The 25,455-nt window shown below is 39.4% G+C and overlaps 2 protein-coding genes across 3 annotated transcripts in view; one reads left to right on the forward strand and one right to left on the reverse strand.

Annotated features, from left to right (window-relative positions):
- TRAK2 (trafficking kinesin protein 2) overlaps positions 1 to 13,495 on the reverse strand; it is a 76,168-nt gene extending 62,673 nt beyond the window's left edge. Inside the window, exon 1 of one of the 2 annotated variants that reach the window (XM_077956369.1) lies at positions 13,062 to 13,495. The gene's annotated coding sequence lies outside the window, so the exon portion shown is untranslated. 2 annotated transcript variants of the gene reach the window in all.
- Positions 13,496 to 13,714: 219 nt separating this feature from the next.
- The window catches only part of STRADB (STE20 related adaptor beta), a 29,211-nt gene continuing 17,470 nt past the window's right edge, over positions 13,715 to 25,455 (forward strand). Inside the window, 3 exon segments of the mRNA NM_001265921.1 lie at positions 13,715 to 13,807; positions 16,620 to 16,726; positions 21,240 to 21,320. Coding sequence (NP_001252850.1) covers positions 16,715 to 16,726; positions 21,240 to 21,320 — 93 coding nt within the window. The 5' untranslated portion in view covers positions 13,715 to 13,807; positions 16,620 to 16,714.

The following is a 25,455-nucleotide window of genomic DNA, read 5'->3' on the forward strand; positions in this document are numbered from 1 at the left end:
GAGCTAATGTGGCTCTAAGAACGCTTACTGCTATTCTGCACACCCTCCCCACTCTCAGCATACCAGTCCTTATGCTTCAAATGTCCTCCACCCGTAAATACACACACAAACCTAGCAACTTGGTTTTTCATGCAGACTTTCTTATAAGGGAAAAATATACTAACTCTATGGGGACCAAAATATGTAGTCCACTTGGCAGCTGTACTGTATATTAAGACCACACATCCTGGCTTATTTATCATTCTTTAATGTGTTTTATTAGTGTATCATTTTCTCAGGGCCTTATCAACTCAGTACAGCGAGAAAACTTCAGTTTCCAGACCTACACAATTGAAGAGGAGATACCACTGCCCTGTGAAACTTTTCCTGAGCAAAAGGAACCAGCTCTTTGACACTGAAAGCAAAAATCAAAACATTTTAGTGAAATTCATGACTTTACTGAACAATAAAACAAATGAAACTAGCACTCAGAAGGTTTCTAAGACGAGCCAATAATGGTAAATAATTTATGATAAAGACACAAGAGCCTTCTGTGTTTCAAATGAAATGCATATGATAAAGAAATATGTTCTCAATTCTGTTGCGAATCAATCTTTCCTAATAATAATAGTTAGCTGATAGTACTTACTAGGTGCCAGGCATCATGTTAAACGCTTTCTGTGTATGATCACCTCCTTTAATCCTCACAATTCCATGAGGTGAATGCTATTACTGTCATCATTTTACAGACAAGAAAATTAAGGCTTAGAGGTTAATTACTTGTCCATATGAAGAGCCAGGAATCGAACCCAACTATGTTTTTCCAAAGCTAGGGCCTTCACCCTCTGAGCTTTACTAGCAAGGGACTGGAGTGTGAGGATAGGGAGTGTGTGTGTAGTTTGCAAAAGTCTCAGATAATTCTACCACAATCCTATGTCTCTACTCCACTTTTTAAAAACACTTAGTGGTTACTAAATACAGAAGAAGAAGAAAAAAACCAAGTAATCTGCTCCCCTTAACCATTTGTTCTTGAGCGATTTATATTTGCTTTTAGAAATGACTTATCTGGTTCCAAAGTTGGGTGTATTTACAAGAAGGCAGAATAATCTGTGTGTGTGCTGTATGTACATCACATGATTACAACTCCAAATCTGACTTTGGTTCTGTTTTTAAGTGGGTAATTCTACAATACCAAGAAAATAATATAGATGTATTACCATAAATTGGGAATCATTCTGTTACTTGTTTTGACCTGCTAAAAGCAGTAAATGGAACATAGATTAAAAAATAAATCTCTATTCCAATAAATTAAGTCTACCTCTATCTTAGCATCTTGCAAAGGACAGGCATTCAATAAATATCTGTTAAATGAATGAATCAGGCGGTAGTCAAATTACATCCTTGTAGTCTATAGTAGGGAGGAACATGAACTACATAAGAACATGAGACTGTTAGAATACATGGAAATGGAAAGCTTTCTTAGCCTAATTTACAAAAGTCTACACAGGTCTCTCATGGGTTTCAGTAAAGGTATGTGTACGTGCAGGGCTATACTAACTAAGCCCATTGGTTACTTTGAAGGTGCAAACATTCCCTAGAGATGGGACTGACAACATGGTGGCAAAAATACCACAAAATCTTTAACACTTTTCTTTTTTTGCTTTTGTCGGTTTTCCATAGTTTTCTTATTTTAAAAAAACATTGATGGTAAGATGTTTTCCTCCTGAAGTTAATATATGATAATGAGGAAAGTCCAATAAACTGCCATGGGAGGAAAAAAAAAGTCCTTAGATAGGCTGGACAGAAAATAATTTGATGACTCAGCATCATTAGTAAGAATAGCAATTACTGTATTATAATATAATGACTACAGTGATATCCTCCAGGATTATAAACTTTTAAAGAGCCTTTTCTGGGTGATGTAGCCAAGATGGCAAAATAGAAAATGACCCGCTTTTATCTGTCCCCCAACAAGCCTGCACCCATCCACAGTTAAAGAGCTCTTTCTCCGGGTACTAAATAATCCCAAATTGCTAATTTTTAAAAAGATTTTAAGCCCATCTCTAATTTTGTTTCCTCCCTCACTGTGAGGCTATCAACTATTACACTTTACTGTTGCTAGCTTGCCTCTCCCCTTTCTAACTTGCTGTTGGCTGAGAAACCAGATAACCAGGTTATCAGAACACCCATAAGGTGCCTGTTTGACTGAACTCCAGGACCTGTTTTTCTGCCCTTGGCTGGGTTCCCAAGTACCGCTTTCTTTCATCCCTCCAGCACCAGGGATTTAGCTGGCTTTCTCTTCCTCCTTTGGCACTGTCGGCAAGTGCTTTTCTCACCTGGTATTCTTTTACCTAGCCTAGCTGTGAATACACTCTGTCCTTTCTTAACTGTCTCCCAAGAAAAGACAGCTCTTCCTCTATTCTTTTGTGAAATTGTACTGATAACTGCTAAGGGAAATATAAGGTGGATTACAAGTACGGAAAAAAGGTTTAGGAAATCTTAACATTCCTCATCGTAATTTTTGCTCTTAACCCATTTATGCCTACTGTTGCATTATTGGAATGCTAAACTTGTGGGAGTCATATCACACTGCTCAAGGTCATCGCCAAGGTCTAATTTTTCACACAAAAAAATTTGCAAACTGTGGCATAAATGGGTTAATCAGTGTTTACTGACTCCCTTTCTTGGATGATCCCAGAAGATGGCCGTCCACTAGTCATTTCTCCCTCACTACGCTGCAAGTTCCTCAAAGGAAGGGATCTTATTTTTGTATGTCCAAAACCTAAGAGCAACTGACACACAGTCGTCTTGCAAAATACATACCTACTACCTAGAAGCTTAATCATTAAAAATATCAATACACTGAATTACAGAAGTAATTTAATGAACAAAGTCGATATTAATACATTTTCAATACAACATCAACTAAATGAATTGCCTTGAAAAACACAGTTAAGCTAAGATTGAATATTCTAAAGAAAAACACTTATGTGCTTTATGAAAAACTCTGCATAAAAGGGTCTGGTGTTAAAAGGGTGCTTTATCATTTTTATAGCAATGACACACTATACACTTTTCTGTAATAACTAAAAAGAACTAGTTGTCAGTCTCATAGGAAAGCCAAAACTGAACATTCATTTGGCTCATTGCTTAGTTTTATCACCATTTCCACTAAGAGCATTTGCAGCTGATCATGAATGCATTTAAAATAAGCCCCACATCAAATGAGAAGTGATCAGATATCTTCTTTTAAAAACTCACAATTGCTAATAAAAGCTTCATGTGTACTCTTTCAATTTTGTAACTAAAAATAAAACAAAGGCAAATTCAGTGGTTTGGCCTAGTACTGGCTGAGAAAGTTAAGAATGGTTGAAATGTTTTTTTAGTTGTTAAATTACAGGCTTTGGGAACAGTAGTAGCATCTCAGAGGCATTTTAGTTGGTTTCTAGTCTCCTCCTCCTCCTTTCTTCCTCCAGACAGTGTGCTCTTTCTTTTTTTTACTTTTCTCCCCCGAGACAGAGTCTTGCTCTGTCGACCAGGCAGGAGTACGGAGGCGCAATCTCGGCTCACTGCAACCTCCATCTCCCGGGTTTAAGCAATTCTCCTGCCTCAGCCTTCAGAGTAGCTGGCATTACAGGCGTGCGCCACCATGCACAGCTAATTTTTGTATTTTTAGTAGAGATGGGTTTTCACCACATGTTGGCCAGGCTGGTCTCGAACTCCTGACCTCGTGATCCACCCACCTGGGCCTCCCAAAGTGCTGGGATTACAGGCGTGAGCCACCATACCCGGCCGATGGTGTGCTCTTTCTTAACCAACAAGCTTCCTTTTGCTTCAACTTATACCACTGGCCTGAATAACCCCAAAGAAGGATGCCTATGGTGGAAAGCAATAAGAGCAGAGAGCAGAGATTTGATGCTTGGACCCCAAATATGATATACTTTACAAAAATGATGAATGTTTAGCAATCAATTTTCTAAATTGACTTGCACTTTAAATATAAAGAGGCAGTTACGTTCTTCTGAAAAGGTCACACCACCATGTGGAATAGGGATGCGCAAATTCAGTCGTCAACTGTGGGCCTCACTCCATAGGCATGCCCCCCATTATCCTCTTAAACATCCTTTCTTTCCTGAGACAATTCCATACCACATCTTTTCTCACTTATCTCTGACCCTCTATCTGTTCTTCATTTCTCTTATTCTCATTCCTCCCAACGATAAATCCATGTAATCTATAGCTAGCTTTTGCTCTAACCTGAGAATTATGGACAAACATAATCTGTTATGCACTTGAACACTTGTTGATCATAGTGTAAATTAGTAATCCTCTTAGAGAAGGAACTGGGTGGCTGGAAGACAGAAAAGAGAGAGAAACTTACTTTTTATCATATACCTTTCAATTTTTCTACCATGTGTATATGTATACCCAGTTAAAAAGTAATTAAATACAACTCAACAGTCCTCTTCCTGCCTTCTCTAAACCTTGCTCTGTTAATTATCCCTATCCTCCATCAGTTTCACCTTCTTCTTTGGCTTATTAAACAAGCTCAAGTTCTTTTATTTTATTAAAATCTACCATTAAAGAAACCCCTACTTTTCCCAAGTCTTTGAGTTCCCCTCTACCCCCTCTGTCCTTACCCAGGCTTCTTCAAATACTCTCATTTTGTCTTTCCCACCTCTCATTCATCCCTCAACCCCACTACAACCTGATTTCTTCCGAAACCACCCACCTTGGGTCATCAACAGTCCCTGCTAATCAATCCAGTTATGACGTCTTAATTGTTACCTTATATCATCTCCGGTTTATACTGTTGACTGCTCCCTATTTCAACTTCCCCTTCCTTGGCTCTCCTGGAGAGAGAGATCTTACAATGCTCATTCTCAAACTCCTCACTGGATCATCCCATTCCCTGCCCTTGATCCTTAAATTTTAGTGTTTTCCAGAGTTCCAACTGTGACCACATTTTGTATTGTTCTTGTTGTAGTTGCTCTTTCATTACCTTTTTGCCAACTAACTACTACCACAGATTAAATTATTTTTTAGTGTTAGTGACTCCCAATCTGGCTCTTCAGACAGACTTCTTGACTCCACTCAAATTTCCCACAGGCTGACTATGATCCACTGAATACTAGATTCGTCTATCCCTCATCCTGCCACGTTCAATCCATTAACGAATCCTGTACACACTACCACCGATATATACCTCAAATCTACTCACTTTTCTCCATCCTCTCTTCCACCATCCTAGTTCAAACCACCATCATCTCTTAGGCTAGGAACCAACAAACCTCCTAACAGGGCTCGGCTCCATGCTTAATCATGGCCTTAAACAGGGTTCTTCTCCATTCTCTATAAGCAGCAAGAATAGTGTTTTTAAAGCTAAACTCCTTCTTTAAAAAATCCAGGGCGGGCACAGTCGCTCACGGCTGTAATCCCAGTAGTTTGGGAGGCCAAGGCAGGCAGATCACTTGAGTTCAGGAGTTCGAGATCTGCCTGGACAACATGGTAAAACCCCATCTCTACAAAAACATACAAAAAGTAGCGGGCATGGTAGCACGGGCATGTATTCCCAGTTACTTGGGAGCCTGAGGCAGGAGAATCGCTTGAATCCAGGAAGCAGAGGTTGTAGTGAGCCGAGATCACACCACTGCACTCCAGCCTGGGTGACAGAGCGAGACTGCATCTCAATAAATAAATAAATAAATAAAATGAAATTAATTAAATAAATAAATACATAAACAAATAAAAATAAAAATAAAATAATACTTTAAAAATCCAAAGGTTCTCATAGTACCAACAATAAAACCACACCTCTCATCACAGTCTGTGAGGTCTGGCCTAGTCTGGTCCCTGCCTACTTCTCCTCCTTCATCTTGTACCAGTCTCCTCCTTGCTCATACTCAGCCACAGAGACACAGACCTTTTGTTACTTCTTTTAATTCCTCATCACACTCTGTTAACTCTGGGCCTTTGCAACTGTTGTTCACTGTACCTGGAATACTCTTTCTCTCTTGTTCTCTATATGCCAACTACTTCTCACATTTAAGTCGCAGCTTAAAACTTACCAGTGTACTTGATCTAAAGTAGCCTCCTTTGCCCACCTTTGTTCTCTAACTCAGCATCTAGTTTGTTTCTTTCACACATAAATTACAAAAATTGTAATATATTTGTAATAATATACAAAATTGTATGTGTGAAAGAAACAAATTGGATGCTGAGTTAGAGAACAAAGGTAGGCAGAGGAGGCTACTTTTTCTTGAAAGGAAAGAGAGGCTGCCATCTTCTCCCTCCTCCTTGCTGATCAGAAGAGGAATATAAAATGTCAGAAGCTCAAGCAACTCCATAAATAATTAGTGTTGAAATGAACTATTAGCTAAACTGGTGGGGGAATTCTTTCACCATTAACATGCATAATTCATCAACTCCATTGTTACACAATACAGTATAACACTCTTAAATTAGACTCTATTTAATCATTCCTTCCTATTTTGTGCCTTGTCAAAAAGCTTTCTAAAAAGAAAGAACTCAAAGTTTGGCAAATACTGACAGATAAATATAGATAGGCTCCAAAGACCTCAAGGATCTTTACAAAATGAATTAGTTCCACTGCTATACCACCAGCAGACTTTGTACACTCATTTTCTAGCATGAATAAACAACAATACAGGGTAAACAGGGTATCTTCAAGAGGTTATGTGAGTCAGTAGTAAAGCTAAGAATAAAGCTAGAACATTACTTATAACATATGTAAATATTAAGCAGCCAGTTGAAAAAGAAAATTTCAATACAGTGACCTCAATTAACAACTGGTCAAACAGCTGTTCATTGAACAGTTTTCAACAAATGCCACTTGAATTAAACCAAATGTACTAAAAAAAGATAAACAGTAGTACACAGCAGCCTCTGCCCAAAGGGAGGTTAAAGATGTAAGAAGTCTAAGCTCCAAAAGGGAGAGCTCTAATGGTCTGGATTAGATCTAATATCCAATGAGCTAAGAAATCTAAGAAAATAAGATGCTACCAGATAATAAATATTTGATGAGTGTTACAACAGAATTGTTAGGAGAGAGCTCTCTTCTAGCTGAAGTGGTCTGGCTTCACACAGGATGTAAGATTTAAGTGGACTCCTTAAGGAGGAAAAGATTTGGATAGTTGAGGAGAGTATCTGGTAGAAGAAAATAATAATGATAATATCCAACAGCAAGTAGCAGACACAGCCAGGTTGGCAGCAGTATACGACCAATTTGAGTGGGAAGAATTATGCAGAAGGTATTTGGAGATTTAAATTTGACTAGTTGAGATTAAGAAGTCTCAACTTGATCCTGCAGGGAACACATTTCTAAATAGAAGTGACATTTGGAGAAATAAATGTAAATGCAGGATGCAGGATAAATTTTGGGAATGGAGAGATTAGAGACAAAAATAATTAGAAAATTTTATCACATTTACACATTGATTATATTAATAAAGGTATAAACTAGGTGAAAGGAAATTATAAGAAGGATTTACGGGTTTGTGAGATAGTGAAAATAGGACCTGTTGGGGCTAGATGAACTTTTTCCTTTCCTAAAAGATAACTACATCTGGCATATGCCTCAATTATTCAGGCTTGAAACCTTACAACTTCTCTTGCCCCTCACTCCCTGAGAATTCTCTTCCCCAGACAGTTGCCCCTCCCTGCAAACTAGCTCTCCAACTTCCCCAACCACACAACATATTCCAGCCAAAAGAAAGGACTGCATTTACTAGCTTCATAGACACACCAGGAAATTCTCAGTCCTGTAACTCTGTCCATGCTATTTCTTCTAATTTTAATGTCCTCTCCCCATTATACATATGCAAATTCTAGCCATGCTTCCCATGCCAGCTCAATGCCACTTTTCCCAACAGGCCTTCACAGAAACCCCAACTTGAAGGAGGTATTGCCTCCCAATACTTTCTGCTCTTCTCTAAAACACTTTTTAAAACCTTAGAGCTGTTCCTTATCTCCTCTGACAAACTATATACCTCTTACAGCAAACATACTTATTTTTGTATTACTCTGCCCTCTTTTCACAAATAAAGATCTAGATAAATATCATATAGCAACAGCACAGTGTAAAGACTCTGAAGACAGACTGAGTTTGAATCTTAACTCTGCTGCCTGTTAGCAATGTGATCTTGGACAAGCTACTTAACCTCTCTGTGCTTCAGTATGTTTACGTATAAAATGAACAGTAGGTATTTCAAAAGGTTGTCAGAGAATTTGGCTTACATCTGTGTCAGCACCATAAAAGTGTCTATTAAACACATAAGATCACTTTTTATGGTGGAAAAATACTGACTATTCTGATAGTTGTAGAAAGCTTTATGATCTATATAAGGAAAAGCAAAATGTCAAAATAAAGACAGCCTCTGGGTACAAACAGCTATATACAAATTCTTTCTATATCTATATCTATGTGATTCTATATCTTCTTATGTATACTCTAAGGGTTAGCTGTGCCCTTTATAATCTTATATTAACAGTGGCTCTGTTTCAGTTAGACATTTCAATATTCTGGGAAAACTGTTAGTTCTGCGTCCTGTGGCACTAGCTACCTTGGTTACCTTGTCTCCAGTCTTATTACCTTTCATTTATCCTTTACAAGTCTAAGTCTTTCTAAAATGCAAATCTAATGCTTTTCCACTGCTACAAACCACCTCCATCCCATCTTCCTTAGGATAAAGTTTAAGTCCCTTGGCATCTCACGTAAAATCTTCCTAATCCAGCCCCAGCCTCATCTCCAGTTTCATTTCTCTCAACATTTATCTCCTCACCAAAAAACCTCAATCACCTAAACACAGCTTAAAGGCTTCGTGCATGTCTACCTCCATCACCTAACCACAGCTTAAAGGCTTTTTGTATGTCAATCCTTTTGCCTAGAACACCTATTTGTCAGTTTGCTAGGGGTTCCACAAAAAAATACCACAGCCTGGGTGGCTCCAACAACAGAAATTTATTTTTTCACAATTCTAGAAGCTGGAAGTCCAAAATCAAGGTATTGGCAGGTTGGTTTCTCCTGAGGCCTCTTTTCTTGGTCTTCCTAATGAACCCTCACATGGTCTTTCCTTTGTGTGTGCAACTCTGGAGTCTCTTTTTGTGTTCAGATTTCCTTCTTATAAGGAAAACTGTCAGACTGGATTAGAACCCACCCTAATGGCTTCATCTGAACTTAATCACCCCAAAGCCCTGTCTCCAAATACGGTCACATTCTGAGGTTATGGGTGTTAGGGCTTCAACATAATTTTGGGAGGACACAATTCAGCCCATAATATCCCCTTCCCCTTTTCCGTGCCCAGGCTAATTCCCATTTTTTTTCCCAAGACTGGTCCAAGCCTTCCTACTCCAGGCTAACTTCAGTGTTCCTTCTCTGCACTCTCAAAGTACCTCTGCAAGCTGTGATTCTATTGCTCAACACACCATGTTAATTGTCTCTTTCCTTCTTCAAACTACATTCCTTAAGGGCAAAGACTAAATTCCTAGCATTGGCACAGTGTGTGGCACACAGAAGGTGTTTAACAAAGATTTGATCATTGAAGGGAAATGAAAGAAAGAACATGAACCTTGAAGTACGACAAACGTGGGTTCAAATCCTGGTTCCACAGTTTACTTATCTGTGACTCTGGGCAAGTCATTAAATGCTGAACTTCCATTTTAAATAAAGTAGTTATAAAGACAAATGACCTACTTATAATGAAAGCACCCAGCTGTGTAGGTGCTCAATAACTGTTAGACTACAGATTTTGATCTTGTCTGCTGTGACACTCAATACTACCATTTAGTAGCTGCATGACCTTTGGTATATTTACTATCCTCTCTTTGCTTTAGTTGCCTATGTATAAAAATACCTCAGTACTATTGTGAGGATAACTTAATATAGGTAAAAGATTATCTAGCACAGGCTGGGCGTGGTGGCTCAAGCCTGTAATCCCAGCACTTTGGGAGGCTGAGACGGGCGGATCACGAGGTCAGGAGATCGAGACCAGCCTGGCTAACACGGTGAAACCCCGTCTCTGCTAAAAAAATACAAAAAACTAGCCGGGCGCGGTGGCGGGCGCCTGTAGTCCCAACTACTCGGGAGGCTGAGGCAGGAGAATGGCGTGAACCCGGGAGGCGGAGCTTGCAGTGAGCTGAGATCCGGCCACTGCACTCCAGCCTGGGCGGCAGAGCCAGACTCTGTCTCAAAAAAAAAAAAAAAAAAAAAAAAAAAAAAGATTATCTAGCACATAGTATTATATGTTTCCTATTATTATAAGAACACTGCAGATCTTAACAGATAATGACTAAACTATGAATAATTTAGTTCCTTTAATTACTAAGTCATTTAAATGTGAATATTACCTTTTTGCCTCCTATTTCTTACTAACTAAACAGGATGATAACTAAAGAGGTTCAAAACTGGTACAGGTGATATAATCAGAGCTCAAAATAAACATGAAATAAGACATTATCTGTCTCATTCCTTATATTGGTATTTAGCATATTTGGGGCACTAAAACAAAGAAACTTTCAGTGGAGAATAACACTTCTCCGCTCATATTTTAATTTTTTTTAGAGATGGCATCTCACTGTCACTCAAGCTGGAGTACAGTGGTGCCATAATTGCTCAAGGGATCCTTTGATCTCAGCCTCCCAGGTAGCTGGGACTACAGGCGCAAACAACCACACCCAGCTATTTTTTATTTTTATTTTTGGTAGAGATGGGGTTTTGCTATGTTGAACAGGTTGGTCTCAAGCCATCCTCCTGCCTTGGGCCCTCAAAGTGCTGCGATTACAAGTGTGAGTCACCATGCCCAGCAGGGTCATATTTTTATTTGCAGACTCACAAAACCTGTTAACTGGAAAGAACCTTTTGATAAAAGTCCAGTCTTATAATTTCTTACATAAGTGAGATGGATTTGGAATGGGCTTTTAGGGGCTTACTAAGCAGTTCAGTAAGAAATGGGAATTGTAGGCAGAGAGAATCAGTTTGCTCAAAAGTACTAAAGCAGGGGTTCAGGACTTATTCCAGATGTCCAAGGTGTGTGTTGGAACCAGTCTTAGACAATAACACTGGACAATCCTCTTTAACCACTCAACCTTTAAAGTCTGTAATTTCTGAAGTACGTATTAGTTACCTGATCTGTGACTTTGAAGCAAGGCAGATCTAGATTTAAATCTCCCCTTGTTACATAAGCAAGTCTTTGAGCCTCAGATTACTGCGATAGGTTTGTTGAAGTGATTGAGCTAAAGTATGAAGAGCTCCCACCTGGGGTGCCTGGCAGATTGCAAATACTAAAATGTTGGTTCTGTCTTTTCTTTTTTTGAGACGGAATTTCGTTCTTGTTGCCCAGGCTGGAGTGCAATGGCTCGATCTTGGCTTACCGCAACCTCTGTCTCCTGGGTTCAAGCGATTCTCCTGCCTCAGCCTCCTGAGTAGCTGGGATTGCTGGCAGGTGCCACCATGCCTGGTTAATGTTTTTTTTTTTTTTTGAGATGGAGTCTCGCTCTGACACCCAGGCTGGAGTGCAGTGGTGCAATCTTGGCTCACTGCAACCTCCGCCTCCCGGGTTCAAGCAATTATTCTGCCTCAGCCTCCCGAGTAGCTGGGACTACAGGCACGTGCCACCACGCCCGGCTAATTTCTGTACTTTTAGTAGGGAAGGGGTGTCACCATATTGGCCAGACTGGTGTATTTTTTTTTTTTTTTTTTTTTTTTTGCAGTAGAGATGGGGTTTCTCCATGTTGGTCAGGCTGTTATTGAACTCCCAACCTCAGGAGATCCGCCCACCTCGGCCTCCCAAAGTGCTGGGATTACAGGCATGAGCCACCACACCCGGCCAAATGTCGGTTATTTCTAACAAACCTCTTCCATCATATGAATAAGTCTGCAAGATAACAAAAACACTGTCTTTCACATGGTATGTGCTTGTTAAATGTCTGAGACTTGTTGGACATCACTTAATTTTAAAAATAGAAAGCTGGGGCTGGGCACGGTGGTTCACGCCTGTAATACCAGCACTTTGGGAAGCCGAGGCAGGTGGATCATGAGGTCAAGAGATCGAGACCTTCCTGGCCAACATGGTAAAACCCCCTCTCTACTGAAAATACAAAAATTAACTGAGCGTGGTAGTATGCGCCTATGGTCCCAGCTACTCTGGAGGCTGAGGGAGGAGAATCGCTTGAATCCAGGAGGCGGAGGTTGCAGTGAGCCGAGATCACCCCACTGCGCTCGAGCCTGGAGACAGAGCGAGAGTCTGTCTTAAGAAAAAATAAATAAATAAATAAATAAATAAATAAAAAGAAAAGCTGGAATAACTGCTGGGATGATAAAGTGTCTTCATCCCTGACCTTTCTCACCACCAAATGTCCTTCACAATTTGTTTTTAAGTGTCATGTCACCACCATTAACCTGCTATTTGGAGACTACTGTACCTCAGACTTCCAAGTCAACAGCAAAGATCTAAAGGTCGGGAAAATTTACGGAGACCAACAACTGAAAGTGTTCCTTTTGTTCCTATGGTCCGTTCCATCAACTTGATGAATTTCCTGTGAAGTTACTTTTTTCTTTTTCTTTTTTTTTTTTTCTGACGTAGAAACAGCAGGTCTAAGCAAAAGGTGAATGAGCAAGTAACTGAACTTATCCCTATTATTATGACGCAGATTTTTTTTTTTTAAGTTGAAAGACTATTTTTGGGCTGGTACTAAAAAGGACATGTGCCAAGATCTATTACTTAGGCTTCAAACGAAAGTCAGTCGTTTTTGTTTTTCAAGATATGTGGCATCTGGCTCAAAATCAATTGCAAGAAAAGCCCAACTCTATTTGACCCAGAAAGAGCTCTTTCCAATACCCTCTCCTCCCACTTACATCACAAATGGCGACTGAGGCTTAAGGTTTAATGCCCGACCCTAAAGCCACTCATCCTAAAAGACGGGGCTCCAGATGGATGCTGTCTGGCAGAGGATAAGGCGCTATGAGAAGCTGCCAAGCCTCAGATGTGCAGCTGGGCTGAATCCCGACGCCAGCGCCCAGCGCCCATCACTTTGCACCCACACTTAGGAAACAACCCACTCCTCACCGCGGGACCCGGACCCAGCCCTCCAGCACCCAGCCTCCGGCTCCGTCGTGGGCGCGTGACCTCCGGGGACCGGAGGAGCTCAAGACAAGGAGGTCCCTCCGCCTTCCGGGGAACTTGTCAAGGGCAAGTTCGGATTGTGCACGGATAGCTTACTCACTGGAGTGGCTCGGCATCCTCTGTCTTCCGCCCGCGCTTCCTTAGGAAGCCCCTAATGCAGCGGCAGCCTGAGAGCAGCAGCCGAAGTTGCCGCCGCTGCTCCCACTGCCAGCAACCGCCCGGGCGTGGCACGGACAGGCGGGCGACTTCACAACATCATCACTCGGCGACCTAGGTTCTGCGGCGACACCAGGTCGTTGGCAGCCCCTACACAATTGGGGAAGCCAAAGGAGACCCACTCTCCCAGCGGCCTCCACGGCCCCAGCGCAAGACCTGCTGGGAATTGTAGTTTCCTGCCCGCCCCGCCCCAAGCTCGAAGGCCCCGCCTTCTCGCTGCCCAGCCCCAGGGAGGGAGGCGGGGCCGCGACCCCGGCGCGGGTGGGGCGAATGCGTTCCCAGCGGGTAGCCTGGGTCTGGGGCAGAGTTCCAAGCCCACGGCCCCGGTCGCGGCCTCGCCGCCCTCCCGCGCCCCGCGCCGGGAGCGGGCCTAGAACGCTCGCCTAGCCCCTCCGCGAGCAGGGCTCTGGCGCCCGCCCCTGTCCGCACAGCTGGCAGCCTGAAGAGAGTCGCTGGCCGTGGTCGCCGCTAGGGTAACGACGGGAGGCAGGCCCGGGAAGGGAAGGTGTCGGGGCCGGTGGGGGACGTGAGGGAGTGAGCCTTGGTCCGCGCACGCCCGGGAAGCCCGAGGCCAGAACGCGCTAGCCCACCTCCAGGCCGAGCACCGGCGGCTGGCGGAGCCGTGGCAAGAATGCGGCCCGGCGTGGCGAGCGGCTACTGCGCCAGTGCAGGTCGGGCTCAGCGGGTTCCCGGGCCGCGGGTTCTCAGTCCGCCCAGTGGTCCCTGACGGGTTGGCCGTGCCAGGTGCGCGGGGCCCAGGCCGCCCGGGCGCCCTCTCCCCGCAGCCCTCACCTTTGGCCGCTCTCTTGGGCTTGGCGAGTTGCCACACCAAAGACACCCTCAGACCCCAGTTCTATCTGCCGCCTTCTGCAAGTTCGCTGCAAAGTCCCCCAAAGCAGGACTAGGAAGGAACCTTTTACAAAATCAAATACTCGAGTGTCGTTTTGTCTTCGGTTTTTCAATTCAACCCTGTGTTTTTCCCTGCTGGGTCTGTTGTCAAGTACCTTTTCCCCAAAACTTAATGAGGATGTGTAACACGGCGCCTTCCTAGCACGGTGCCTGGCACACAGTAGGCGCTCAGTAAAGATTTGTTGAAAGCATGAGTCACTAAGCTTGGAAAATTCTCCCGAGCTGTGCGTCGCTATGATCTTTGTTAAGATTTTACAGGTTCCCAAGATCACTTTGAAAATTACAGTAGTTTTAAAGCTCAACAAAGACAGTTACATCGGGTCATTTTTGCATTCCCTGTAACAGTGGCCTCTGTTGAATGCCTAAATTAACTCAAAGCCTGTGTTCTGTAAGAAGATGCGACCTTTGATTTCTACAGAAAGTGTTAATCTTTCAGATTAAAGTCTTCACATGAACGATTCTATTATGGAACAAACTGAAATTACTTATAAAGCTTTATTGTAATTAGCGTTTTAGATATAAGTGCAAGGGACTGCACTGATGTACTTGTGAATACACTCCGAAATAGAGGTCTCTTAAATATGACTTTTTTTTAAGAAAGGGTATATATTCATGTCTCGTGAAAGAGCATGCCAGAGAAAATTATAATAACAGCAAATCCCCCACCCCCACCCCTTTGCTGGGTGCAGCTGCTGCCTTGACCTCAAAATGTCTTGTAAAATTATCTCTTAGTAGTCTGGTGTATCTAAGGCAAAAATCTCTGAGATTAAACCACTCTATAGGGACAACCCTTTTATTACTAACAATTCTTAACAGATTGTGTCTGTTTCTTCTGAGCTTTTCTGAAAAAGAAAGAAAAAGACAACGTAATGGAGTTTCACATTATTAAGACAAAATCAGTAACAACTTGCTGACATTGAGTGAAAAAAGCAAGATACAAAATCATGATAACCAGAAAATTTGGTTAAGCATGACATCCATAACCCTTTTGCTTGTGAGAAGGTCAGCTACAAGTGGCCAGGGCCTTGTCCGCCCTTATTACCAGTGGGTGTCCACAGTGCCTGACCCATGGTAGCCATTCATTAAACACTTGTGTAATGATTACTTGGCTGTTACAGATTAACAGTGTATTGACTGTGGGTGTGTAGTTTCTTCATTTACTTGGGTATCTCCTTAGAATAGATGACTCTAGGGAATTTTACTGGGTCAAAAGGTATGAATATTTTCATGGTTATTGAAACATTTTACAACCTGATTTCCAAATAAGCCTTATTGTTTTGTACTGCCTTCAGTACATTTGAGTGTACCTTTCAAAGCATAGTTCAAGCTGATACAGTGTTTGCTAATTAGGGGGCACTTTGAGATGTAACTCATTTGATCTCATTCACCCTGGAAGGTTGGCAGGGCAGGCATTGCTTTTCTCCTTTTGTAGCACATCTAACTCCAGTGCCTTAAATTGATCACAACCTTTCAGGCTAAATGATCACAACCTTTCAGGTCCATCTTCCTCCCAATCTCTACCTTTGGTTCACAGTTAACATCCTGAATAAATTCACCTCTTTCTTTAGCAGTAAAATTGGACATTGTTTTATAGTTTTTATGGTTTACAAAATCTTCCCTTTCTCATTCTGCTCACATGTTTGTAGATGAGTTCATCAAATTTGGGGACTTAATTAAAATGAAATAATGAAGCACAATTTAGATGAAAGAGATGATGTTGGTTAGATGTAAAGAAATACTCTGAACCCACAAACTTACAAGATTGCCACCCTTTCTATTAGTAAAGGTCTGGAAACCGTGGATGGTGCTTTTGTACCTCCTTGAATTAATTTCCTAGTCTGTTACTCTGATTCTCTCCCATATTTGCTGGTCAGGGACCCCAAATGATTTAGGAGGTAATTAATCCAATAAGAAAGAGCTTTGGAAAGTCTCAGAGTTTAGTTATAATATGTGGAACCATTGAAAATTCTTGGGGTTTATTGTAAGTGACACCGTTTATATCATAAAGTGGGCCAAAAAATTGGTTTTCTATATTGCTTTCAAATTTGCTCAGCGTTATTTAAAAAACAAACAAAAAACAGTATAGAAAAGATAGGGAAGGAGAAATGCAAATATATTGAGGCTTTGGAAATATTTAGAACCTCTTTTCGTTTTCACTCTGCTTCTTTGTTTGCATGTCAGATCCCAAATAATGTTCAGTAAAAAATAAATGCTCTTTAAAGATACTTTTCAGGAACGTCTCCTCGTGTCAAGGAGTAGCTGCCTAAATATTGAATATAGAGGAATAGCTGCCTAAATATTGGATGGGTTTAAGGCAACTAGTTCTTTTAGGAACTTTTATGTGAATCTAAATTATTTTGCTTTTGTTTTTTATAGTAGGATATATCTGCATCTTGAAAGGAAGATAAAACAAAAGCCTTCTTTGGAATAGATGGATTTTTGTCACTTTCTGTATGAACTAAAGCGATTCAATGTCTCTTTTGGTAAGTTTTTGTAAATATAGATCTGATTTTGTTCTGTTAGAGTAGTTGGATGTTAATGCCAAGCCATAATAAAAGGGATATTCTGATGGGATATTCTTATGCTCTGAGATATTGTTTTAACCTGATTGACTTCTGGACTTGGGAAATGAATTACATTCCATTGAGTTTTTCTTTCATAAAGAACTTCTCGTATACTTCAATATGCTCATTATTCTAATCCTTTGTCCCATATCTGCTTTTTCTCATAGGTGTTACACTTCGATATGCCACCCACACCAGTTAGCTATGCCTTATCTTTTAAATCTTTCAAAAATTCCTTTTACAAATTTCCATCTGACCAAAAGCAAGCCAAACAGTATTAAAAATAACCCCTTTGACTTAACCAAAAATAAAATCATTTGGATCAAGTATAATATGAGGTATAGCTGCCAACTGGTTATTTGTATTTAGATCCATGGTATCTACTTTAGATTAAGTAGCTTGAGGACTTTCATTCTGTTTAATATATAATAATAATATTTGAATAGGGAATACTTATATTAAAACGTGGCTTTTAAAAAAGTAACGAGTAGACCAAGTGTAGTGGCTCACACCTGTAATCCCAGCATTTTTCAGGGACTAAGACTAGAGGATCAGTTGAACTCGGGAGTTCAAGACCAGCCTAGGCAACATAGTGAGACCCTGTCTGTATAAAATATTAGCCAGATGTGGTGTTACATGTCTGTAGTCTCAGCTAGTCAGAGGGTTAAGGTGGGAGGATTGCTTGAGTGAGGGATGAAGGCTGCAGTGAACTGTGATCATGCCAGTGCATTCCAACCTGGGTGATAGAGGGAGATCCTATCTCAAAAAAAAAAAAAAAAAAAAAAAAAAAGATGAGTATATTTGTATGATGATTTATAATTTACAAATACTTTCATATATTTCTTTCATAGTTTCACATTGTGGAAGTTTAGCAGGGCATGTGGCATTATCCTCATTTTCAGTTTGTCCAAGATTGCAAAAAATTGGAGCTGGACTCATACCTGCCAATCTATTCTATCAGTTACCAAGGCTGAGAGGCAGAACTATGAAGTTAGAAGACCGTATTGTTAATAATATGGAAAATACATAATACAATTACTTATATGTTTAAAGTAAAGCTTTACCACTTGAAAGAGAAGCTTTATATATCTGGAAAATACATGGAGGTGAAATGTCTTATTCTCTAAAGGAGAGATCAGCAAGCTTTTCTGTAAAGGCCAGATAGTATTTACAGACCCTTTGGTCTTTGTTACAGTTACTTTTCTGCTGAAGTACTAGCATGAAAGCAGCCATAGGCAATATATAAATGAATGAATGTATCTGTGTTCCAGTAAAACTTTATTCACAAAAACAGGTGGTGGGTCAGATTTGGCTCATGGACCATAGTTTGCCGACCCCTACTCTAAAGGATTACTTAAGATTTACAATTTTGTATCAATTTTTCAAGTTGGAAAAGATATAGAAGGGCATTTAGTCTATTCCCCTCATTTGATAGGTGAGGATTCTGAGATTCAGAGGGCTGTGTGTTGCCCAGGGTTTTCAAATTTTAGAAAAAGGATGTCTTAGCTTATTATTCCATAATTATGGGTTTTGTGAAAAATAGAATGTGATCATGGGTGATTTATATTGTTAATGATTTTAACTTTAAATCAATTTTTCTGCAATGGTGAAATATTTTAAATTCTTTGAATCAAAATATTTACTTTTTTTCCTAAATGAGAAATTTATGCAATTGGGATAAAGTTGATACTTTTACTTAAGGATTCCTCCCCATTCAAGTTTTACCCTCTATTTGAGAACTAAGAAATGCTGTTTTCAAAGGAGAAATGCAGTTTCTTTATAAGGTCTAACTACTTTTTACTTGGCTATTATGATAATGGACAAAGAAATGATATTCAAAAATGTTCTGTGGGAGCTTTCTTCTGGATGATTTTAAATCATTATACTGCCTGAAAGAAATTAGCCTGTAGATTCTTCATGAGCTATTATGTTCACCAGCATTTGATTGATGCAGTGTGGATATAAAAATGTTTTGAAGGATAAGATATGACTATTTTATGATTTTTATAATATGGGCAGCTAATGAACATGCTAACATTTTTTAGGTGGAGAGAGCAAAAATATCTTCCTTATATTGGCTGGTTTTAGCTGTCTTCGTATTTAATAGTGATCACTTTCTTAGGCTGTGAAAATTTTATATAAAGATGATGCAATAGAAGCCTGCCATATTAGTTTATAAAATGTTTTTTGTATTTTTATAAACTGAGAACATAGATCACAACTCTTATTTTGAAAAAAAAATGGGGTCAATATGTCTTAAATTCTCTTTCATCAAAAAAGTGATGCACATTTTTTAGAGGTAACGGCTCTTTAAATGCTTGAGTGTATTTTGAGGGCTGTGTCAGAGTTCTCCCAAACCACCCTCAGGTTTAGTGATTTGCCAGGAGGACTCAAAGAACTTATCATACAGTCATACTCACAGCTAAGATTTATTAGCAAAAAGGTATAAAGCAAAATCAGCAAAGGGAAAGGTGTGTGGGGTGAAGTTGAGAGGAAACCAGGCGCAAGCTTTCAAGAATCTTTTCTCAGTGGAGTCCCATAGGATATGCACAGTTCCCCCAGAGGTGTGACATGTGAAATGTTGTCTACTAGGGAAGCTCATTAGAGACTTGGACTTAAGGTTTTTATTGGGGACTTGTCACGTAGGCATGCTCTGCTAGCAAGTAACAAAATTCCAGTCTCCCAGAAAAAAAGCCAGGTGTTCAGCATAAACCATATTATTTGCATGAACGGTTTAGACACAGTGAGCGATTCTTATGAAGGGAACCTCCACAAAATCCCAGTTCCCAGATACTAGCCAAGGGTCAACCTTATAAGCAGCTCTTTTCTAAGAATAGCAGTTAGGCCTGTTGTTAATTCTTCTTTTGCAGTGGTATTAATGGTCGTTATGAAAAATTAAAGCTAAATGTAAAAATATGTAAATACCAAACAATACATAAATGTCCTGCCTAGCTGGTGGATATTTTCAATATGAACAGCAGTAATAATCTTCAAAAACTGTTTTATTATAAATGTTATTCACCCTAGGAAGCCATTAGAAACTCTGCAGAGGAATCAGTTGTACAGCTATCTTGACATTGTTAGCATCTATTCTTCAGGGTGAGTTTTACATCAAACAGTGGGAATATATGCCAAATTTTTGTAATAGATTTATAAAGTATACAGACTGTAGGAATTCAAGTTAAAATAATCAGCAGTATAGGCTAACTGGGAAAATGACTAGTTTGATTAGTGAGAAATTCTGACGTTTCTTAAAAGGAAACTTACTTTTAAGTAATTGACTACAAAGTGTTAAGTAGACATAGGTAGACATATCTTAAGAGACTCATTTGAAATTGTACCTTAATGTTTATATAAAAATAAATATCCATAAGATGCTTGAAATGAAAAATTTTGAAATGGTTCACGTCTGTAATCCCAGCACTTTGGGAGGCTGAGGTGGGTGGAACACTTGAGGTCAGGAGTTCAAAACCAGCCTGGCCAACATGGTGAAACCCCATCTCTACTAAAACTACAAAAATTAGCCAGGCATGGTGGCAGGCGCCTATAATCCCAGCTGCTCAGGAAGTTGAGGCAGGAGAATTGCTTGAACCCAAGAGGCGGAGGTTGCATCGAGTTGAGATTGCACCACTGCACTCTAGTGTGGGTGATAGAGGGAGACTCCATCTCAAAAAAAAGAAAGAAATTTTTTCAGATACTGAAAATATCTTGTTATAAAAGCCTCTCATACAATGTGTTTATACTTTTCTTTTGACATACTTTTTCTTCCTAAATAGTATAAGGTCAGCTTCACCCCACTGATTGATGATGTGATAAATCACATGTAGGTGTTACATTTCTTTATTGGCAATAAATAATAATAGAACCATGGGTAAATATGCAGAAAAATGTAAATTGTGATGATAAAAGTAAGTCTCTCTTAATTTGCTTTGAGTTGTAATTAGAGATGTTTATCACCTTTAAAAATAATTATTTTTTCACTCAATATGTGGCTTAATGTGAATAAACATGGTTTCTATACTTAAGAAGATAGCTGAGGATCAAAATAAAAATAATTATAATGAATACAGCAGAATAATCTTTGGCTAAATATTCAGAAGAAAACCTCAGTGGTGTTGACAGACAGAGTTAAAAATCAACACCAACAGTTAAAATGAATTATTATGACATCAAGAAAAGAGGGCAAGGATCAGCGATAGCACCAAGTGAAATGCTAACATATATGAAGTTTGTCTGCATGCCCAGCCACTTCTCCCTTCTGTTCCACACTGAGTTCCCCCATGATGTGGATCCTGGCTTCAATTCCAGGTTCCTGCATGTTGCCCTTCCTCTCTGCTCCCCACTCTAGTCACTAGACCTTTTTGTATCTACACACCACCCCTGCTTAACTGTAACTTATTTTTCACTTATATAATGCATTTCTAACTTCCAGGATTGTTTCTGCACTTCAAGAACACAAGTTGAATCACTCAGACCTGAAAAACAGTCTGAAACCAGTATCCATCAATACTTGGTAAGGAAATGGTTAGGCTGGATGCAGTGGTTCACACCTGTAATCCCAACACTTTGGGAGGCCAAGGCAGGAGGATCACTTGAGCCTAAGAGTTCGAGACCAGCCTGAGCAACATAGTGAGATCTCATCTTTAAAAAAAAAAAAAAATGGTTGAGTACAATTAATGCTCTAACTTTGTCTTCTGTTCACTTCTGGTTCTCCTCTATTTCTTTTTCTTTACAGTGTCTTTTACTATTTCTCCTTTCTCCTGCCATTTTCCAGGAGTCTATAACTGGCCATTTCTCTTCTTCCTAAAGTGGCTCTTCCTAAGCAGTTTACCTGTTCCTATGACTTAAGTTGTTCAAATTTCAGATTGTCCTGGAGTTACCACAGGTTTCCTGAGGGGACCCTAGCATCAAGCAGAACTGATGCTTCTCAAATTTTTACCTGCAACCCCAGACCCTTTCCTGCAGATTTCAGATTGTCCTGGGGTTACCACAGGTTTCCTGAGGGGACCCTGGTATCAAGCAGAACTGATGTTTCTCAGATTTTTACCCCAGACTCTTTCCTGGGCAACAGACATGCCTCTAGAATACCTCCGATTGGATTTTTCAAAGGCATCACTACTCAGTTTGAATAAAACCTTAATCTTCTTTTAAACCCACCAACTCATTGTATTTCCTACTTCGGCTAATGAAAAGTCATCCACTGTGTCATCCTAACTAGAAACTTTAGAGTTATCCTCACACGGCCTCTACCTCTGCCCCCATATTTATTATTCACCAAGTCTTCTGAATCTGTCTCTGAAATGCCCTGGGGTCTATCCCCTATTTCACATGAGCACTGCTACTGCTCAGGTCTCATTGTCTCTCACCCGGGCTCTTGCAGGTGGACTCGTTGCCTCTACTCTCCTAGACACACACATAGTCTTCTCCCACCACTCACATCTGTTCAGTGTTCAGTACTGCTACCAATACAGGCCTGCTTGTGTCGCTTTCCAGCTTTGAAACTTCCATTGGCTTACTAAAGCCTATAGAATAAAGTATGAATTAGCATAATATGAGGGCTCTTAGCTGGTGTAGAATATGTCTTAGTTTCATTCTCTACTTGAAATACTCTTTTTTCTTTTCTGCTTCTGAAATTCTTCCTCATCCATAAAGAATTGGTTCAAATATTGTATCTATGAAGCTTTTCCACTTATACTTTTTATTTGGCTCTGCTTCTGTATATCTTAGATATATCTTAGGATATTTCTTTGGGATCTTTTCTTCTCCTTATTCCATACTTTATATTGCATTTTTTTACTACAGAATGGAACCTACCTTGCAAATGCCTTATTCACTACAAAATTAGTGAATCCCAGTTAATTTTGCTTATAATTTAACCCCCAGCCCTATCTTCAGCTGTCTTTATTTCTGTTATTTGGCTTTTTATTCATTAATACTCTAGTCTTCTGGTTACCTGTCTCTTCATAAAATAGGACGTAGTATCTGAGGGGTTTTTTTTTTTAATTGGAGTACTTAGAAGGTGTATATATTTATGGGGTACTTGAGATATTTTGATACAGGCATATGATATGTGATAATTACATCAGGGTAAATGGGTTATCTATCACTTTAAGCATAAATCATTTCTTTGTGTTATAAACATTCCAATTATACTTTCAGTTATTTTAAAATGTACAATAAGTTATTGTTGACTGTAGTCACTCTGTCATGCTATCAAATACTAGATCTTATTCATTCTATCTAACTATATTTTTGTACTCATTAACCATCTCCAGTCTACCCACCCCTTCTTGGCCTCTATTCTCTAGCTCCATGAGTTCAGTTGTTTTAATTTTTAGCTCCCAAAAGTGAGTGAGAACATGTGAAGTTTGTCTTTCTGGGCCTGCCATATTTCACTTAACATAATGGTCTTCACTTTCATCCATGTTGTTGCAAATGGTAGTATCTCATTCTTTTTTATGGCTAAATAATATTCCATTGTACGTATGTACCACATTTTCTTTATCCATTCATCTGTTGATGGACATTTAGGTTTCTTCCAAATCTTGGCTATTGTCAATAGTGCTGCAATAAACATGGATGTGTATATATCTCTTTGATATACTGATTTCTTTTCTTTTGGATATATACCTATCAGTGGGATTGCTGGATCATATGGTAGTTTTTTGTTTTTTGTTTTTAGTTTTTTGAGGAACCTCCATACTGTTCTCCATAGTAGTTGTACTAATTTGCATTATCACAACAGTATATGAGGGTTCTCTTTTCTCCATATCCTCACCAGCATTTGTTATTGCCTGTCTTTTGGATAAAAGCCATTTTAACTAGGGTGAGATGATATCCCCTTGTAGTTTCGATTTGCATTTCTCTGATGATCAGTGATGTTGAGCAGTTTTTCATATACCTGTTTGCCATTTGTATGTCATCTTTAAAGAACAATTGTTTTTATTTGTATTTTTTTGGAGATGGCCAAAAAGATTTGCCACCCAGTCTACACTGTAGTGGTGTAATCATAGCTCACAGCAGCCTTGAACTCCTGGGTTCAAGCAATCCTTTCACCTCAGGTTGTTGATAAGCTAGGACTACAGGCATGTATTACCACAGCCAGCTAATTAAAAGAGGTCTTACTATGTTGACCAGGCTGATCTGGAACTCCTGGCCTCCAGTGATCCTCCCACCTCAGCCTCCCAAAGTATTGGGCTTACAGGTGTGAGCCACTGTGCCCAGAACCGTATGTCTTCTTTTGAGAAATGTCTATTTCTAGATCTTTTGCCCATTTTTAAATCAGATGGTTAGATTTTAAAAATTGGATTATTTGAGCTCCTTATATATTCTGGTTATTAATCCCTTGTCAGATGAGTAATTTGCAAATATGTTCTCCCATTCTATGGGTTGTCTCTTCACTTTGTTTTTTCTTTTGCTCTGCAGAAACTTTTTAACTCGCTGTGATTTCATTTGTCCATTTTTGCTTGATTGCCTCTACTTTTGGGGTATTACTCAATTAATCTTTGCCCAGACCAATTTCCTGGACAACTTCCTCCATGTTTTCTTGTAGTAATTTCATAGTTTGAGGTCTTAGATTTAAGTCTTTAATCCATTTCAATTTTATTTTTTAATATAACAAGAGATATGGGTCTACTTTCATTCTTCTGCATACAAATATCCAGTTTTCCCAGCACCATTTATTGAAGAGACTGTCCTTTCCCCAGTGTATGTTCTTGGCATCTTTGTCAAAAATGAGTTCACTGTAGATGTATGGATTTATTTCTGAGTTCTCTGTTCTGTTCCATTGGCCTGTGTGTCTGTTTGTATACAAGTACCAAGCTGTTTTGGTTACAATAACTCTGTAGTATAATTTGAAGGCAGGTAATGTGATTCCTCCAGTTTTTTTCTTTTTAAGCTTAGGATTATATAACGACCTTCCATGTCTCTTTTTATAAGTTTTGCCTTGAAATTTATTTTGCCTGATATACATGTATATCAACTCCTGTTCTTTTTCTGTTTCCATTTATATGGAATATTTTTCTTACCCTATTTATTTTCAGTCTATGAGTGTCTTTATAGGTGAAGTATGGTTCTTGTAGGCAACAGATAATTGAATCTTTTTAAAAAATTGATTCAGCTACTGTATGTCTATTCATTGGAGAGTTTAATCCATTGACATTCAGTGTTATTATTGATAAGGACTTAACTGCTGGCTTTTGTTATTTGTTGTGTATTCTCTTCCTTCCTTCCTGTCTTCTTCCTTTTTGTGAAGTTTATTTTCTCTGGTGGTATGTTTTAGTTTCTTGTTTTTCATTTTTGTTGTGTATATGTGTTGTAGATTTTATTATTTGATGTTACCATGAGGCTTGCAAATAACATAACATGTTATTTTAAACTGACAACTTGACACTGATTGCAGAAACAAACAGGCAAAGACAGAACTAATAAAAACTGTACACTTTAACTTCATTCCTCCTGTTTTTTAACTTTTTGTGGTTTCTATTTATATCTTCTTATGCTATTTTGAAAAGGTATTGTAGTTATTATTTGTTCATCTTTTAATCTTTCTACTCACAATATGAGTAGTTTACATACCACAATTACAATGTTATAATAGTCTGTTTTTATGTATGTATTTATTATTACCAGTGAGTTTTGTACCTTCA

The sequence above is a fragment of the Macaca mulatta genome, chromosome 12 (assembly GCF_049350105.2).
Source record: "Macaca mulatta isolate MMU2019108-1 chromosome 12, T2T-MMU8v2.0, whole genome shotgun sequence".
Lineage (NCBI taxonomy): Eukaryota > Metazoa > Chordata > Mammalia > Primates > Cercopithecidae > Macaca > Macaca mulatta.